This window comes from Balaenoptera borealis (genome assembly GCF_965194805.1).
Source record: "Balaenoptera borealis genome assembly, chromosome: 20".
NCBI lineage: Eukaryota > Metazoa > Chordata > Mammalia > Artiodactyla > Balaenopteridae > Balaenoptera > Balaenoptera borealis.
The window spans coordinates 50001481-50020839 of record NC_138879.1 but is presented as its reverse complement, the minus strand read 5'-3'; the positions used below and the strand labels follow the sequence as shown (position 1 = coordinate 50020839).

The 19359-nt window shown below is 53.5% G+C and overlaps 1 protein-coding gene and 1 long non-coding RNA gene across 4 annotated transcripts in view; both read right to left on the bottom strand.

Annotated features, from left to right (window-relative positions):
- The window catches only part of SPNS2 (SPNS lysolipid transporter 2, sphingosine-1-phosphate), an 89076-nt gene extending 72358 nt beyond the window's left edge, over positions 1 to 16718 (bottom strand). For 2 of the 3 annotated variants that reach the window (XM_082370562.1, XM_082370563.1), the window contains exons 1-6: positions 13014 to 15294; positions 8378 to 8514; positions 7680 to 7831; positions 6905 to 6971; positions 6040 to 6188; positions 5116 to 5268 (exon numbers count right to left, since the gene is read on the bottom strand). In XM_082370562.1, the coding sequence (XP_082226688.1) occupies positions 5116 to 5268; positions 6040 to 6188; positions 6905 to 6971; positions 7680 to 7831; positions 8378 to 8514; positions 13014 to 13314 (959 nt within the window). In that variant the 5' untranslated portion in view covers positions 13315 to 15294. Of the gene's footprint in view, positions 1 to 5115; positions 5269 to 6039; positions 6189 to 6904; positions 6972 to 7679; positions 7832 to 8377; positions 8515 to 13013; positions 15295 to 16492 lie in introns of those variants that run through there. The other variant, XM_082370560.1, reaches the window with a different exon arrangement.
- Positions 16719 to 16895: 177 nt separating this feature from the next.
- LOC309617904 overlaps positions 16896 to 19359 on the bottom strand; it is a 34054-nt gene continuing 31590 nt past the window's right edge. The window contains exon 5 of the long non-coding RNA XR_014238177.1: positions 16896 to 18314. This is a non-coding gene — a long non-coding RNA (uncharacterized lncRNA). The remainder of the gene's footprint in view (positions 18315 to 19359) is intronic.

Below are 19359 nucleotides of genomic sequence, written 5' to 3'. Positions count from 1 at the left end.
CCCCCTGCCTAAAATTCTCCACCAGCTCTTAAACACCCACCAGATTTGGTTCCAGCTCACTGTGGTATACATGGCCCTTCATGATCTGACCCTGGATGACCTCAACCACAAACCCCAATTCCATCCTCCTCAGTCCCCAGACTAGTTGCTGTCCCCATTTCATACTTTTATTCCTCCATCTGGAACACCTTTCACTTGTTTCTCTACCTACTGAACTCCTATGCATCCTTCAAGACCCATCAAAAATGTCCCCTTTTTGAGGATGCTTTCCCTTGTCCCTTTGCTGATTTGTTCACCCCCTTCAGTTCCCATAGCATCTTCCATGTCTCTATCATCAAGGTTATTCACTAGGCTGTGAATTCCTGGAGAACAGAAACCAGGTTCGGTTTACTTTCTTGACCCTAGGCTGGGAGCATAGAGCCTGGAACAAGAGATATATGTTAACCAAATGGCTCACTGATCCCTCCCAGAATTCCCAGGTGGACAGCTGAAACAGGTGAGGTTAAGAAAGGTTGAGGCCAGGGGCTTCCCTGGTGGCGCAGTGGTTAAGAATCCACCTGCCAACGCAGGGAACATGGGTTCGAGCCCTGGCCCAGGAAGATCCCACATGCCACGGAGCAACTAAGCCCGTGTGCTGCAACTACTGAGCCTGTGCTCTAGAGCCCACGTGCCACAACTACTGAGCCCACGTGCTGCAACTACTGAAGCCCGTGCGCCTAGAGTCCATGCTCCACAACAAGAGAAGCCACCGCAATGAGAGGCCCATGCACCGCAACTAAGAGTAGCCCCCACTCGCCGCAACTAGAGAAAGCCCGCGCACAGCAATGAAGACCCAATGCAGCCAAAAATAAATAAATTAAAAAAAAAAACAAACCTTAAAAAAAAATAAGGCTTTAAAAAAAAAAAAAGAAAGGTTGAGGCCAGGACTTCCCTGGTGGTCCAGTGGCTAAGACTCCACGCTCCCAATGCAGGGGTCCCAGGTTCGATCCCTGGTCAAGGAACTAGATCCCATATGCCACAACTAAGAGTTCGCATGCTGCAACTAAAGATCCTGCACACCACAACAAAGATCCCACACGTGGCAACGAACATCCCACATGTCTCAACAAAGACCCAGTGCAGCCAAATAAATAAATAAACAAAATATTAAAAAAAAAGAAAGAAAGAAAGAAAGGTTGAGGCCAAGATTACCCAGCTACTAAGCAACAGAGCCAGGATGTGAATACACACCTTCATCCTCCTGGTCTAGCCCAAAGGATGGGCCCAAGCCTCCTTTTTTTTTTTTAAAGAAATTCACGTTCTTTTATTTATTTATTTATTTATTTATGACTGTGTTGAGTCTTCGTTTCTGTGCGAGGGCTTTCTCTAGCTGTGGCAAGTGGGGACCACTCTTCATCGCGGTGCGCGGGCCTCTCACCATCGCGGCCTCTCTTGTCGCGGAGCACAGGCTCCAGACACACAGGCTCAGCAATTGTGGCTCACGGGCCCAGTTGCTCCGTGGCATGTGGGATCTTCCCAGACCAGGGCTCGAACCCGTGTCCCCTGCATTGGCAGGCAGACTCTCAACCACTGCGCCACCAGGGAAGCCCTCAAGCCTCCTTTTTTAATATTTATTCATTTTATTTTTGGCTGCGTCGGGTCTTAGTTGTGTCACGTGGGCTCTCTAGTTGTGGCCCACGTGCTCAGTAGTTGTGGCATGTGGGCTTAGTTGCCCACGGCATGTGGGATCTTAGTTCCCCAACCAGGGATCGAACCCGCGTCCCCTGCATTGGAAGACGGATTCTTAACCCCTGGACCACCAGGGAAGTCCCCAAAGCCTCCTTTTAAAGAAGCCCAAAGGGATGCTGAGACTGACTAGCGTGAACTCTTGAAAAAACGAAGGTAACTAGGACTTTTCCAGCCCCTAAGTGGCTCCCTGTTGTCCTAAGGGCAAGCTCCCAGCCAGCACTGCAGGACTGGCCCCTGCTGACCTGTGTAACCTCCCCTCTTTTCTCCTTCCCTCACTCTGCACAAATGACTGGGAATTCTCTAAACTCACCCTACACTTTCTGGCTTCCCTGCCTTGGCCCACACTCTTCCCTCGGCCTGGAGCACCAGTGCCCCACCCACCATTCTCCACCTGGCCAGGATCCCCTCCCAGATCCAAACCTTTCCAAAAGTGCCAGGTGCCTGATATTACCTCCATGGCTCCCACCAAGAGGTAAGAACATGACAGACGCAAGACTATGGTTACTGACAAACTGAGTGTCACAAAAAACTATCTCTCCTCTAAACAACTTCTGTGAAATGTCCGTCCCACAGGCTGAGGAATAATGGGTTTATTTCCCTGCCCCATCCCCTTGGTTTATAGGAGATTGTGTAAAGCCCAGAGAGGGCAGAGACCTGTCCGAGGCCACATAGCCCCACATTAGCAGAGCCAGGGTCTCCTGGCCCTCTGCTTCCAAACAAAGCATGTGTGTCCTTAGGCAGCTTAAAGGTGCTCACCAAACCTTCCTAGCCTTCCAAGCTGTACCAGGCTCCGGCTCAGCCCAGTCAAGTGACCCCAAATCCCGGATGAATGCTATCTACCTCTGAGTCCCGGTCTGAGCCAGCCTTGGCAGGGTCTGGAGACCTTTCTAAGACTTAGGATTGATTATTCAAACAGGCGGTGTAGATGGGGGACCCCCAGTGCCCCTGAGCGGAGGTGTGGCCAGAGGACACACCTACCACGAAATGTCCCCACCCCCACAAAGCCTTCCCAGAATCAGACTCTCAGAGCCAAGAGGGTCCTTAAAGCCTGCAAGTTCTATGCTGATCCTCTGTACAATGGCCCTGGCAAGCAGCTATCCAACTCCTACTTACATGCCCCCAGGGGTGGGAAGCTCATTATCCTAAGGCTGCCCCTTCCGTCTGGGCCCGCTCTGTATGTTTTAAGTTCTCCCTCTGGCTGAGCTAGAATCCTGTGTCCTGCAGCTTCCTGCTGCCACCCCACCCTCACCCGGGGGCTTATCCTAACTATGGAGGGTGTATTAACAGCTAGGGTCTGTGCAGAACCCGAACACCGGGACCCTGTGGTAGGTTGAATGATGCCCCCCAACCCAAGACATCTATGTCCTAATCTCTGGAACCTATGACAATATATTCCCTTATATGGCAAAACAGACTTTGTAGATGCGATTACATTAATGTTCTTGAGGTAGGGAGATTATCCTACAATTTTTTGGTGGGCTCTAAATGCAATTACAAATGTCCTTATAAGAGGGAAGCAGAGGGAGATTTGAGACATAGAGGACAAGGCAATGTGACCGTGGATGCTGAGCTTGGAGTGATGCGGCCACAACCAAGGACCGCCAGCAGCCACAAGAAGCTGGAAGAGGCAAGGAAGGATCCTCCCCGAGAGCCTCCAGCGAGAGTGTGGCCCTGTTGAACTTGGTTTTGGCCCAGTGAAACCATTATGGACTTCTGGCCTCCAGAACTATGGGAAAAATTTCTGCTGTTTGAAGCTACCAAGTGTGTGATCATTCGTTCCATCAGCCCTAGGACCCTAACACAAACTCCCATGTCAGTTTCTCACCCAGGTTCTGGGAATAAGCTGAGTTAGAGGAAGAGGCTGAAGCAGAGAATGGGGAAATCACTGGCCCAGGAATACACAGCCAGTTAATGCCTGAAGTGGGATGGAGTCCTGGTTTTTCCCCACTTTTTCAAGCTGCAGTGGGACTTCTAAGACTCAGTCTTCGCCTCTGGGGAGATCCAAGAATCTAGCTGTAGAGCCAGGATAAACATCACAATATCCTGGGACTTCCCTGGCGGTCCAGTGGTTAGGAGTCCACGCTTCCACTGCAGGGGGCATGGGTTCAACGCCTGGTCAGGGAACTAAGATCCTGCATGCTGCTTGGTGTGGCCAAAAAAAGAAAAAAAATCACAATATCCTTTGATGCATTCATTCATTCATCCACTTACTGGATGCTCCCTGAGCACCCACTGTATGCCAGCTGGTGGGGAGATGTTCAAGTCAGTTAACAGTACCAAGCAGTCTCCAGACGCAACAGTACATGCAGCTTAAGAGCAGAAGCTTTGGAGTCAGATGGGTTTGAATCCTGGCCCTGCTACTCGAGTTGTGTGACCTTGGACAATTTGTTTAACCTCTCTGATCTTCCACCTCCTCATTTGTAATACACGAATACTAGGGTTTATTATTATAAAACCTCAGAGGGTTTTTCATGTAAAGGGCTTAGCATAGGGCCTGAACTAAAGTTAAAGCTTATAAGAAGTAATGATGAGAAAAGGGAAGGTAGCTATGGGCAAAGGGCACAGCTTGGGCAAAGGCACAGACAAGTGACGGAGCAGGGGACATTCTGGAAATTACACGAAGCTCTCTCTGGGCATCAGGGAGGGAGGTAGAGGCAAGAGAGGGGCTGGGGAGAAGGGGGGTAGATGTCAATGCTGCCAGCAGAGAACTAGTGTCACTGAGGCCTCAGGGGAGAACACGGAGCCCTGAGGAACTCTGAGAAACCCATCGGAGCAGGATCAGGGAGGAGGAGGGGTCCGCAAGGAGACCGGAAAGCATCAGCAGGGAGAAGGAGGAAGCAAATAAGAGAGGATTAGACATGCCCGCTCCATCAGGAGGTCACGGAGCCCCTGGAGAACAGGGTCAGCTGGGGGGACAGGAGAACAGCAGGGTGAGAAGAGTAGCTTTCCCAGGACTGCCAGCACCTCAAATGAGGCAGAGAACATACAAATGCATGTGTGAAATCCCTAAGCCAGAGAAGTAATGAAGCATCCCAGTGCCTCAGTTTGCCATCTGTAAAATGGGACAACCTCACACTACGGGTCCCTCCGAAGGACAGGCCCCACAGAAGCCTCACCCACCCGCAAGTGCTTTCTGGACCCCCAGAGCAGCCCAAGAGCAGGAAGACAGGGACTGGGGCCCAGAGAGGACAAGGGAGCTGCCTGTGGCCGCTCAGAGCAGCAGGAGCTCTGCCCAAGCTAAAACCAGGCCTGCCACCTGCCAGCGGGCCCCCAAGTCCTGGTGTCTGCCCAGAGCGCCATGAGCCCACAGAGGCTGAATCTGGGGATTCCTGAGAACTTCCCCATCAAGAGCCCCCCTGACCCGGGCACCCAGACGCCCCTCCTCACCTGTCCTGGCTGTTGCATGGCTCCCGAAAGCAGGGAAGCTGCAGCCCGTGCACCACACGGGCCTCGAACAGAAACTTGGGGGCCCAGATGCCCAGAGCTCCAGTCACAAAGGCCATGGCTGTCACTCCAAGGGTTGACCACACAAAACTCCAGCTGTAAGAGAAAATGATCTGGTTCGACCCAGGAGAGGGCTGGGGCTGCGGGGGCCTATCTGCTCCTATCCGCTCCACTCCCCCCTCTCCCGGGCGCAACTCCGCATCTTCGCTCCTGCTGTTCCTTCCTCCCTCCTCTCTGCCTGACCAAGTCTCCCCAGCCTGACAGACCCAAATCCAACATCACATTCTCCAGCAAGCTGCCTGTGCTGCCCCACCCTTCTCTGAGTGCCCTCCACTCGGCTCGTGGCTCTGTAACAAAGAGAGTGGGGTCCTGCCCGTGCCCCATATTTTGGTAAATCATGAGAGCTGGCCATGTGGGTGACTCCTGTCTGCCTCCCCGACCATGCCTGGAACAGAGGAGGGATGCTCTCCCATGAGGCTCAGAGAGGTGAGTGATTCACTCGGGCATCTTCCCAGTAACCCTGAGAAGCCGGCAAAGCTGGAGAACTATGTCCACTGAATAAATGAGGGAAGTGAGGCTCCAAGTCTCAGGTCACTCTGGGATAAGGCAGGGCAGAGCCAAGGCTGGAGCTCACAGTGTCTTCCTCCCTCTCTCCCAGCCCGTATTCCATCACATGGCTAGGTGGAGGGGGCCTCCGAGTGGGGGACGGGCATCTCAGCTGGTGAGTGGGAGCTCAGAGAAGGAAGAGGGTTGTGAACACTGGGACAGTCAGGGAGGGTTCTCTGGAGGTGGAGGGAAGGAAGTCAGTGATGCTGGGGCAGACAGAGGGGTTTTCAGTGACATGCAGGGAGGAGCAGGGACACTCACTTTCTCCCCAGGTATCTGACGTCCTCACACCAGGTGCTCCTTGGGCCCCCAACGGTCACCACCCCCTGCTTCTCAGCAGCTCCCCGGGGCGGGTCTGGAACCAGGACGATAAGCAGGGTCAAGGCCACGGCTTCCAGGCAGGGCATGATCTGGGGACAGGAGGCCCAGGAAGCTCAGGGCCACACACTCCCGCGACCCAGGAGGTCCTGGCAGTGACTGAACTCTGTGGTCCAGGCTGGGGAGGGACTCACTTCCTGGGAGCTGGTTATACACAGAGCTTGACAAACTACTGCTTCTCATCCCCTCACCCCTGAGAGAACAGCCTCTCTGGGGAGCGGGGTCCCCTTGGGATTTGACTTAATACCTGTCTGCCCTATACAGACACTACTCTATTGGGACCTGTGAGCCTGACACGGCTGAGACCTGGAGGCTTAACTACACTGACCCTGACTGTTGAGTACTTGCTGCCCCAATAGCTGTCCCTTTTCCAGGCCCACACCTCCATCTGCCACACCAGCCCTGCCCTAGTGTCTTCCTATCCCTTGTCTCATTAATCCTCAAGATTCCATAAGGCAGACTTTACTCCCCCACTCTACAGATAGGCAAAGTGAGGCCCCGAAGAGGGAGGTGACTTGCTTGAGATCACACAGCTAGCAAGCTAGCAAACTGAGCAGCTGGGATTTGAACCAGGGGCACGACTTCCAGAGGCCATGGTCCATAGGACGCCCCAAATGTCTGAGCTGCTGATGTCTGAACACCCCCCATGGCGCCAGATACTGTGCCAAGGGGCTAAGGCCACTGGAGGCTGGAAAGTCCCTGCCGGCCCAGGGGGAAAGCGGAGGGAAGAAAAGGAAGCTGGACTCACTCGGAGGGCCCAACGCCAGTTCCCGGTCAGCTCCGTCACAGCCGACCCCAGCACGTAGCCCAGACCACTGCGACAGGGGGCAGGGGAAATGGGCAATGAGGGAAGGGAGGCAGCCCTGAGGCCCCAAGGCCAGCCTGAGCCGGGGTGCCCCGACCCCAGGGAGCCGGCTCTCTGCAGCTCATTGCCTTTTTCACTGGGAAAAGTGAGCCACGTGAGGCCCAGATGTCCACTGCCCTTGGTCAAGTCACAGGTGACCTCTGGCTCCAGGCCCATCCCAAACATCCACTGTCTCTCTGAGGACCACCCACCCCACCTCCCCAAGTCTCAGCCCTGCCCAAGTCAGGTGGTTTCAGGAAACCTGAGTCAGAGCTCAGGGGCCTGACTGCAAAACCCACACTGTCCTACCCCACTATGGAGTGCATGGCCCAACCCTAAGACATTTCTCTGCCTCACCTCCCAGAGCCGACCCCTCCCTGTGCAGCCCACACTGCTGCGCTGCTCTTTCTCACCCCTTCCTGGAGTGTACTAGCCTGTAGGGAGCATCCTCATTATGTATCTCTAACTCCCACCATAGCCTATCAGTTCGTGTTATTGGCCCCATTTACAGATGAGGAAACTGAGGTTCAGAGAGGTAAAGTGACACAGTGAGGAAGGGGTAGAGTTGGGATTCCGAGCCCTTCTGCTCTGAGGTCTCCTCCACCCAGCCCGGCTCCTGCTCTGACTCCTTTGGGCCTCAGTTTACCACCCAGGGAAGTGGATCCAGGGTAATACTAACCTTCCAACAGGGATAAAGATGTAGAAGATGGCCAGCACTCGGGTTCGCTGGTCCCTCACAAAGAGGTCTCCCAGGACGGTGGGTGCAATGGTGGAGTAGCTGGCAGTGCCAGTGCCCACCACGCCCCGGGACAGGAAGAAGAGCCAGGAGTACTGGGCAAACAGGCACAAGACTGCAGTGAGTTCCAGAAATCACCCTCGAGGCAAGGGGACCTGAGGATCTGTCAGAGGGACCGAGGGCATCTGGTGACACGTGCCCCAGGGCAGGAGGAGGAGATCAGGGCTCCAGACACCTCACTATCCTCCCAGTCCAGGTTCCCCAAACCACACGGGTGCCCCCTGCTGGCGGCCACAGCCACCCCCAACCCCCTGCCCCGAGCAGCCCTCTTCCTGGGCAGCATGTGTGCTAACCAGGCCAGGTCCCGCTGGCAGTAGCAGTTACCCTCACCCCCCGCCCCAGCACAGTCGGGCGGAAGTGAAGCCATGGGCAGCAGCGGGAGATGCCAGAGAGGAAGGCCCCTGTTAAGAAAGTCCAACAGCCTGTTCAGAAGGCCCCTCTCTCAGCCCTTAGAAGACAATCCCCCAGCCAGCCTGGAGCCTGCGATGGGGCCGAAGCAGCTCTGCTGGGGCTGGATCAGGGAGGAAGAAGGTGGGGGAGGGGGGCCCCCCGGGGACCTGGGAAGGGGTGAGGGCACCTACCCGGGGGGAGATGAAGGAGCTGGAGAGGCCTGCTCCTGACCAGAGCAGGATACCTAAGCTCAGCGTCGCCTTGCGGCTGTGTCGGTCGCCCAGGTAGCCAAACACGGGTGCAGACAGCAGCAGGCAGCCGATGAAGACTGAAGGAGACACGCAGGGGGCAGCATGCATCCCCGGCTCAACAAAGGCGGAGGGGGGTGGGGGCGGGGGGCAGATGGGTCCAGCAGGCCCAGAAAAGGGAACCGGCTCAGACACCACAAGCTTGGCAGTGGGTGGAGGTCGGGAGGAGGAAAAGATAAGGTGAATCCCCCAATCCCCACCACTGCCCAGAGTCAGGGGGACTGGGAGGGAATGGTGGGGGCAGGGCCCCGACTCAAATCTCAGTTCTGCTGCTTGCTCAACTGTGCAGCCTTGGGTTACTAACTCCACCTCTCTGAGCACCAGCCCAACAGTGGAGAAGTCAACATCCCCCTCCCAGGCCGTGTAAACGTGAGACAGAAGTGAACACAGAGCCCGGCGTGGAGCTGCCAGGACCCTGTCTCTCGGAGAACTCTCAGGGATTTTGCTCTCAAGCCCCTGCTGGAGGCAGGGCGTGGAAGGCAAGAGGGGGCGGGGTGCGGGCCAGGTGCCTGCTCCGAGCAGATGAGCGCGGTTTAGAATGAGTACAGTGATTATAAACCAGCGGCCCCTGGAGGCTGGAAAAGATTTGGTCTTCCTAAGTAGGTAAAACATTCCCCTGACGCTGCAGTTGTATTTATACCGTTTTTTAAAGTACTAAACGCTTATGAATTGGTGACTGGATTAGTGAATGCGTTTGCTATTCTGCGAAGACAAAGAAACTGCCACGTTTTTGCTTGACTATACCACGTGGATAGCTACCTTCACTGCTTCTGTTCCTCAAATAAAATCGCCTCCACCCTCCTCCGCTGCCTCCGAGAGCCGCCAGGTGGCCTGGGCAAGGTCTGACCCTCCTCCACCCGGTCCCACCACCCAAGGGCCTTAGGCTTTGGGGGGCCCCGCCCAGCGTCTGCGGCTTCACTCAGGAGCACAGATGATTGACATTTCCTGAGCCCAATGAATGTCCAGATTCGTCCCAGCTCAGGTTCCAGCCCCTCCCACTTTGCCCTGACCCGCTCTAGTATTGGGTTGAGCCATAGGCAATTGCGGAAATTAAGCCACTTTTGACCTACAAAAACGGCAGTTTAATATGCTTTGACCTAATCCTCCGCTGAGAAAGGTATTTGGTGTGAACGGCATTTAAATATATAATAACTACTGCCAAAATAGGCCTCCAAAAAGGCTGTATCAATTTACACTTGAATAGAAGTATGTCTATTGCTTGCTGACACTTGCTAGGATCAATCGATTTATTTTTGTTCATTTAATGGTTGAAACACAAATGGCGTCTCGCTGACGTTTTCATCTGCATTGTTCTTTTTCCAAGTGAGGCTGAGTAGCAGTCTCTGTGTTCACATCCTCTGCCTATTTTTCTATCGGGCTCTTTGTTGATAATTTTCTCCCAGTCCTTTATATTTGTTTTAAGGATTTAAAATGCAAATTCTGCGACTGAATACCTGGGCTCACATCCTGACCCCACCACTTCCTAGTTGTGTGACTTTGGACAAAATCCTTAACTCTCCTGTTTCCCTTTTATCAACTACAGAGTACGATAGTAATAGTGCTTCCCCCATAAGGTTATGGGGAAGATTAAATAAAATAAAGCATATAAAAGGCAGTGACAGGCTTCATGTAAATGCCCAACAAATGTCATCTATTATTATTGCTAATTGCACTTATAGTTTCAATCACCATCATACAGAAGAATTTAGCTTTGATGTAGTCAAATTTATCAATCTTCCTCTGGGGGGAGTCATTTTGTGTCTTGTTAATGCACATCTTCTTTACCTAAAGCTTATAAAATATTTCCCCAAATCTCATACTTTTATGAGATTTGGGGTAGGGATCCTTTACAGGATATAAACACCTTAAACCTGCAGATCTCCTGGGAGTAGAAGCCTGCCCCTAAGTGGAAGGCAGGCACGCCTTCGCTCTCCAGATTCAAATCACTTCTGTGACAAGGTGTGAGTAATTAAGGAGCACAGGGTTCAGAGAAGGACTCTATAAGCAGCTACCTGGATCTGAATCCCAGCTCTGTCACTTACCAGCTATGTGACCTTCAGCAAGCCCCATAGCCTCTCTGTGCCTCAGGTTCGTGGGATTGTTGTGAGATTAAATGAGTTAATGTTATTAAGCCCTTAGAATAGCACCTGGCACATGGTAAGGGCCACATCAGTGTTCGTTTTAAATATTGTAAATCAGTTAACTAACTCCAGCAGCTTCTCTGTCCCATAGCGGTGGGGCAAGGGGTGTCTGACCACTGCTTCCCCCCACCTTCCACCCCACTCTTAGAGCTACACCGTGCCCTCTGAGTCATCGGTTTCCTCCAGTCTACAACCCTGCGAACAGACAGCAGGGTGGGTCTTAGGGCCATTGCATGGTGACCCAGAAAGGTGAAAAGACTCACCTGAGGTCACTGGGGACAAGCCTGGTCATCAGGCCTCCAAGCCCACTGCCCTTTCCACACACCTCTTTGGGCTGCTTCTGCAGAGAAACCCCTTCCCTTCATCCAATCTCAAACACACACACTCACACGCACACGCACATTCCCCACTACACACTCACAAGCACGTCCCCGTGTTCACAGGCTTCCTCCCACTCTCTCTCATACACACAAACTTCTCCCTCCCCTCAACTCACTTATCAGGGGCCTTGTACTAATAATCCTGTTCACCATGGTAAGAACCAGGGAAGGGAAATATTGACTCAGATTCCATTATCTGTTTAATCTAGAAGGTTGTGGGTATTGAACCAAGATAGTCTCCCTTTGGCTACAATATGACTGGAAGATGAGCACCAGCTGCCTGCCTCAGCCCCGAGACAGGAGCAATTGGAAAATACGGTGGTCTAACCAGTGATCTACCTCTTTTGCTCAGTGCCTCGGTTTACAGAACTGTGTACCCTTTTGCATGTTTTCAGCTGACATCTGAGGCATTTTTATTGTAAGTTTAAATAGTTGAGAAGGATGTGATTTCCAGCATGATTGTATTTTTTAAACTATATTTTCATCCAAATCCTTAGGGCTGCAGATCAAGCTCATTCAGTTTATGGGAAATGTCTACCATAAAGGCTTATGGGCAAAGCCAGTCCTCATTTGCCAAATCAGTAGGACAAATCAGACTGGTTGTCTGTAAGAAAGATATTAAAATGTTGGCTTCATTTTTTTAACTGAAATAAATGTGTTGATACCCATCCCTGAGACAACTATCTCACTTCCGAATTCTCAATCGTAGATAAACAGTAGACTGTCACACATGAGCAGGACAGCTAGATAAGGCTTGGCGCCTTGCCATCCCTGGGTTTGTAGCCTGGAGGAAACATCCCCAATTGGTTTCTACCAACGCTCTCTCTGCCCCGCTCCCAGGGCCTCGTCAACAGAAGCCAAACAGCCATGAGGGGTCCCTCTGTCTAGTACCCTGGAGGTTTTTACACCTAGTAAAACTCAGAATGGGGAGAGGTGTATTTTCCTGCCAAAAATGGTGGACAGGGACTTCCTTGGTGGTCCAGTGGTTAAGACTCCACGCTCCCAATGCAGGGAGCCCGGGGTTCGATCCCTGGTCAGGGAACTAGATCCCACAGGCCACAACTAAGACCTAGCACAGCCAAATAAATAAATAAATATATTTTTTAAATGGTGGACAGGTGAGTATTAAAGGGGAGGTGGGAAAAAAAGAGCCAGATGCTTGTTCTCAGGCAGATCTATTTTAGGAAAGAAATATATGGGCTTGAGGATCTGTACATGAATTCTCTCAAAACTGTAAAGAACACACATGTGTATCCTGTGTTGTGACAGTGTGTGCACACATGTGGGTACATGTGCGTGTGCATGTGTGTGTCGCCATCCAGACATTGAGGAAAAGTTAATGGCTCGTGACCCCAACCGCCCCAGCCTTGGAATGGGAGGTGTGGCTGCTCCCCACTGCTGGAACATAGGCCCCAGTGGCCCCAGACCCCACCTGAGCCCACGCGCGGGGTACGTCTCTGTCTACCTTTCTGTTTTTGTTTTTTTTGGCTGCACCTCGAGGCATGTGGGATCTTAGTTCCCCAACCAGGGATCGAACCCATGCCCCCTGCAGTGGAAGCCCAGAGTCTTAACCACTGGACTGCCAGGGAAGTCCACTGTCTGTCTGTCTGTGTCCTAGTGATCAGGTCCGTGAGAGGAAAGCACACGTCAGAAATTCTCAACCCGGCTACAAAGCTGAGCTTAACAGACGTGAAGGATGAGTGACCAACTCCACTCGGGAGCCTTTTCCAGCCCCGGCTCCCGCTGCTTCTTCCACAACTCCTACCCTCAAACCCTAAGAGGCTGTTCAGGCACCAGATCTCAGCCTGTGCTGCCTCCTTCTCCGACCCAGACTGTCCCTCCCACCCAAATACCACCCATCCTCTGTGCCAAGGGACTCAGTGAGGCTCAGCCTGGCGCCCATTTCCCAGCAGCTGGAGATGGACACAGAACAGGACCTGCTGAAAGACCCCCACCCAGCATGAGCCCAGGGCCCCGGGCTGGGGATCCCCTCCTTACCTGTCTGAAGCAAACCAGCATCGCTGTCACTGATCTGAAAAAACTTCTGTACGTCCAACAGCACTCCTGTGGGCAGACAGACGGTGCTCAGGAAATGGGAAGTTGCCTGCCAGGCCTCTAAAGGCAGCTGCCCCTGCATTTGGGACAGGCCTGCAGCCGACCAGCACAGCACCGGTGTGGCACCCGGGCCCACTGTTCTCTTCCCCTCTCTCCCACACATGCACACACACACACACACACACACACACACACAGAGATACAGGAGCCAGCACATCCCAAAGGCACAGATATACACACACATTCATGCACAAGCGTGACACTTAGTCATGCAGGCACACAGACATGCAGACCCACACAGCTACATACAAACAGGCACACCCAGAGACGTATACTCCCAGAGGCACCGAGACACATACACGTACAGGAGCCTGCACTCACAGGCGTGTAAGCCCAGTCTTGTACACCCAGACATACGTACACTGAGATGTACACATAAAGACACACACACAGGCGTGCGTGCATTTGCACACATGCAGGGCTGCCATTCACATCATAGTCATAGTGACGGCAGCCATTCACTTAGACTACAGTGTAAATGAAAGTCCCTGGGATTGTGCAGCCCTGCTTGTGTACAAACTCCAGACATTCACAGACATACATATACATGCATGAGCATGTACATGCAAAGGCATATGTGCCCTGGCCTGCACACATGCACACATAAGCATGTTCTTCCAGAGGCATGAACACACAAACATGGAGCACCCGTGAGAGCTTCAGAGGGTCCCACTTAGATCCGACCTTGGCCCCTGAGGGTGGCAGGCTCTTGCTCTGAAGCCCCTCCAAGAGATTGCTAGGCCGAAATCCCCTCAGCCCCTTGGTGGTACTTCAGAGTTAGTCACGGTCCGAGGCACCTGCTCATCTGAGCTGTGAGGCTCTGGCCCTGTCAACAGCTTGATTGAATTATGAGATGGCTGAGTGCCCTCAGTATCACTGTCCCCATTATACAGATGGAGAAACAGAGGCTCCAGCCACCTATGGCTGTACAGCTGGAATTAGGGGAGCTGGGTCTACCCTCCCATCCAGAGTCACAAATGGGGCCCTGTAGAAACACCCCCACGATGGAGAAGAAAGCCTCACATCCACATCTCTAAGACCAGCCAGCAGGTGAAAAAGATGGAAGAAACAGAGAAGCAAAGCGAGAGGGCTTTGTTCTGATATTCACTTTGTACCCAATTGCCACAGCGTCCAGATACCAACTTGTATGTCTTTCCTTCCCTTTTAATACTTTTACTTACACGAATTAGACATATTCATTGGCAAGAGACAACACAGATAAACAAAGTAAATGGCTAAGTAAAAATTCTCTCTATTCGCACTCATTTGGGGGAATGGGACTCAGCCCCTTGTTCTGGCTGCTCCTGGGCTCCTCCCAGTCCTGCGCTGCTCTGGAGGCAGGCGGGGGCCCAGTGCGGGCCCAGCCTTGTTTTTTGTTTTTTGTTTTTTGTTTGTCTTTCTTGGCTGCGTTGGGTCTTCATTGCTGTGCGTGGCTTTCTCTTGTTGCGACGAGCTGGGGCTACTCTTCGTTGCGGTGTGCAGGCTTCTCATTGCAGTGGCTTCTCTTGTTGCGGAGCATGGGCTCTAGGCGTGTGGGCTTCAGTAGTTCTGGCACTCGGGCTCAGTAGTGGTGGCTCATGGGCTCTAGAGTGCAGGCTCAGTAGTTGCGGCGCACAGGCTTAGTTGCTCCGCGGCATGTGGGATCTTCCCGGACCAGGGCTCAAACCCGTGTCCCCTGCATTGGCAGGCGGATTCTTAACCACTGTGCCACCAGGGAAGTCCCAGCCTTGTTCTTATCTTTCCTCTGTCCCCCTGGCCTCCCAAAGACCTGCTTCACACCAGAGAATTCTTGTGGCTGATAATCACCTGCTCCAACCGTCCCCAGGCACTCTGTGGGGTTTCACTTCCTCTGGCCTCCCTCAGCCTGATAACCACAGCCTTGCTACTCACACAGCCGGAGGAATTCCCATCAGGGAAAAGTGCCTGCCTCAGGCCGGGAGGACGCAGGGACTGACAGCCCAGCCAGCGGCCTCCCAGCAAAGCAGGGATCCCAGCCTGCGGGGCTGAAAGAGCTCCATACACCTGGTTGCCCCCTCCCCCCCTCTTCATGCCCTCCCCCCCCAATCCAACTCAGGCCTCCTCAGCTCCAGTCTAATCCATAGTGGTAGCCTCCGACGGACCTCCCCGTCTCCTCTTGCCTCCACCTCAACTCTGATTACAGTCTCCCCACTTGCTCCCCACGGCCTCAGCAGAAAGTGCAAGCTCCCAGCCTGGCCCCCAAGAAACCTATGATCCAGCCCCAAACACCCTTTTAGAATAAGTTGCTGCCTCCCCCAGCTCCTCTCCTGATCAGAGCATGCACTTTGGCCCAATGCGCTTTGGCTCACGCTGACCCCTCTCTCTGAACGCCCTTGCCTGACCCCATTCCCTGCTTTACCGATTTTTTCAGCCTTCAAGACCCAAACCACATGCCCCTCCTCTGTGACTTCTGTCGGAACCCTCAGTTTTTCGTCCTGGGGCCGCCCAAATGATGCTCTCCCAGGTCTGTCCTGGATTAGAGCCACTTCTACGTGTGTCCTGTATCCCTCTGAGCTCCTCGAAGACAGACGCACCCACTGGGTCTGGTGCTCTCTGCAACCCTAGTCCCATTCATTCCACAGCTGCGAGCTGGTAACTGATGAATCCATAGCCTGGCCTCGGAGGAGGGCCCCGCCTGCCGCAAGCACCTCCTCGGAGCTCCCCAGGCCCCTCTGTCCCTCTGCCCCATGAGGCTCATTCCTGAGTTCAGGAGCTACAAGGTTGACTTCCCCTCCCCTGGATCCCCAAGGCCCACCAGAGGGTCCCCAAGGCCCATAGTGCTCAGTCGATCTTGAATGAAACCGTGATCAAGAGAGAAAAGAAGGCTGAATCTTGAATGAATGAATGGACGAATGAATAAGTCCATGAGTGAGTGACATGATGACACAGTAGGTTGAGCCCTGGGGCCTACAGGAAGGAAGGCAGAATGTGCAAAGTTTGCACGCAGTCTGCTGCCCCAGAAACAACCAGCCAGCTAGTTCTTGCTTGGGAGCAGGGCCAGGCTACCCTGTCCTCCACGACCTCACCCCGACATTCCCCCCAGAACCGCCAGACCTTTGCCCGAGGCCCAGTCCTCCCTGCTGTCCTCACCCACCCACCACTATTGTGTGCACCCACACCTGGGTGCACATACAGTCTGGGGCTGGATTGGGAACTCATTAGGCCCTCCCCCATTTCAGGCCGGGCTGAAACCACCCCCGGGGGTAAGAATAGCAAGGACGTGCTGCACAAGAAGAAAGTCTGCTGGACAGAAGGCCACTGTGGATACACAGCGCCGGCTGGTGGCAGGGCAGACAGCGGGTAGATGGGCAAGTGCCGCCCAGGACGCCCGCCCCCTTCCTCACCTGCAATGATGAACCAGTTCATGTAGTTCAGGAGGTTGATGTAGCAGAGCACGGCAGCGGCCACGTACGCTCTCCAGCGGGGCAGGCTCCAGGGGGTGGGCGTGGATGGAGAGGGGCACGGACCTGAGCCCATGGCCTCTGAGTGCCCGCCTGGCCCCGGGGACCAGCCCTGAAGCCCCTCGGGCCCAGGTTCCCCGCACTCTGCGGACATGCCCCCAGCCTCGCGGGCCTGCAGCTCTCGTCCCGGGATGGGTGCCGGGGTAAAGACTCATCAGCTCTGCCTCAAGTCACTTCCTGTGGGCTCCCAGCCTCCCAACCTCAAAGCAGCTGCCCTAACGGCTCAGTATCTTACTGCAGGTCTCTACTGGGCCCAGTGCAGCCTCGAAGGTGAGATTTCACCATCCGCAGCCCCTGAGGCCTGCTGGGGGGAAGAGAGCTCCTGGCCTCACCACCCAGGGTAGCTGGTCCTTTTGACCTAGCCTGGGGCTATGGTAGCTGCCGTGAGAAAGAGAGGTTTTGCAGGACAGGAAGTGAGATGAGTCTCCCAGAGAGAGTCCCACTCGCTGTGGGAAGGTCTGGCTGCCGCACATGAGATGGGCTGTGAATGAGGGACTCGAACCCGGGTCAGATCAGGAGGGCTGGGTGTTGGCCAGGAGAGCGACACTGGACTGGACCGGAAGCGGAGGCTACCCTGCTCCTGCGTAAGGTCCTATCCGGAGAAACAAAGACAGTGAGGGGCGGCCGACAGGAAGGCAGCCTGTGGGCAAAACTCAACATTGGATGTGAAGTTTAGGGGGAGATTTTTGATGAGGGGCAAGATATTGGCATGCTCTTAAAGTGTCTCTTTACAGGTTGTTTATTAGTAGCAGGTGGGGGGAAGGGTAACGATACAGGAGGAGAATCAGGCGACATCTTGACCAAAGGATTAAAATAGCATCACCAACGAGGGGCAGGATTCCCACCAGGAATGCATGACCCCAATCTAATCACATGGAAACATCAGACAAACCCAAATGAGGGACACTATTTTTTTAGTAGACTTTATTTTTTAGAGCAGTTTTAGGTTCACAGCAAAACTGAGCAAAAGGTTAGGATTTCCCATTTACCCCTCTGCCCTACACATGCATAGCCTCCCCTATTATCAGCACCCCACCCACCCCCCCGAGTGGGACATTTGCTTCAACTGATGAACCTGACCCATCATTATCACTCAGAGTCCATAGTTTACATTAGGGTTCATTCTTGGTGTTGTACCTTCTATGGGTTTGGACAAACGTACCACATGTATTCACCATTATAGTGTCTTACAGAACAGTTTTATTGCCCTAAAATCCTCTGTGCTCTGCCTATTCATCCCTCCCTCCCCTCATCCTCTGACAACCACTGATATTTTTACTGTCTCCATAGTTTTGCCTTTTCCAGAATGTCATATAGTTGGAGTCTTACAGTATGTAGCCCTTTCAGATTGGCTTCTTTCTCTTAGTCATTTGCATTGAAGTTTCCTCCATGTTGTTTCACGGCTTGAGAGCTCATTTCTTCTTCTTCTTCTTTTTTAAAAAATTTATTTATTTAATTTATTTATTTCTGGCTGCACTGGGTCTTCATTGCTGCGCGCGGCTTTCTCTTGCTGTGACGAGCGGGGGCTACTCTTCGTTGCGGCGTGCGGGCTTCTCATTGTGGTGGCTTCTCTTGTTGCAGAGCACGGGCTCTAGGTGCAGGGGCTTCAGTAGTTGCGGCGCGCGGGCTCAGTAGTTGTGGTGCACGGGCTTGGTTGCTCTGCGGCATGTGGGATCTTCCCGGACCAGGGCTCGAACCGTGTCCCCTGCATTGGCAGGCGGATTCTTAACCACTGTACAGCATTTTAAATGCATTATCTCATTTGATCTCCCAACACCTCTATACGGTAAATACTGTCATTTCCTCCATTTCTGGGATGAAACTGAGACTCAGAGGGGCTTAAGTGAACTGCCCACAGCCATGGCTAGTACCCACTGGAATCAGAACGGGAGCCCAGATCTATCTGCCAGCAGCTCTTAGTCCAGCCCCAGCTCTCCAGCACTGCTTCATAAAGACCATGTAGGGAGAGACCTCTAGCCCCTGGCTCTCCAGCCACTCAGTGTTTGAGAGAGGAGGACGCCCTGTGTCTAAAGGTTGTGCCCTGAGTTAGAAACTATCCCATCCCCCTCCTCCCCCTGCACCTGCTCTGGCAGTGAGGTCACTAGGGCTCCGTGCCCTGAGGCCTATCCCTGCTTCGCCAGAAATAAGCCCCCTTGGTCTTCTGGCAAGTGGACCTGTCCAAAAGAACCAAGACCTTGGGGGAGAGAGGGCTCTTCCTCCCTGGCCTTCTTTCCAGAAAGTTAGGGGAAGGGAGCAGATGTTCTCTACTTCCTCATGGAAAAACAGAGGTCCAGGGAGGCAGCCCGCCACTCTGTACTGATACATGTGTGGCAGAGCTGGCGTGGTCCCAGGGCTCCTGGGCACCCCTGTGCGGACCTCTGCGGGCTCAAGTTCAGCTGGGCACCACTCCCTTATGTTTTGTGTCTTCCTTCGTGAGCGTGTGTCTTGTTCGTGGTTGTCTCTCCAGAGCCTAACCCAGGGCCTGGCACAAAGTAGGTGCTTTAATTAACTGCTGGATTAAGAAATGAATGGGGGGCTTCCTTGGTGGCACAGTGGTTAAGAATCCGCCTGCCAATGCAGGGGACACGGGTTCGAGCCCTGGTCTGGGAAGATCCCATATGCCATGGAGCAACTAGGCCCGTGAGCCACAGCTACTGAGCCTGCGCTCTAGAGCCCGTGAGCCACAACTACTGAGCCCACGTGCCACAACTACTGAAGCCCGCGTGCCTACAGCCCGTGCTCCGCAACAA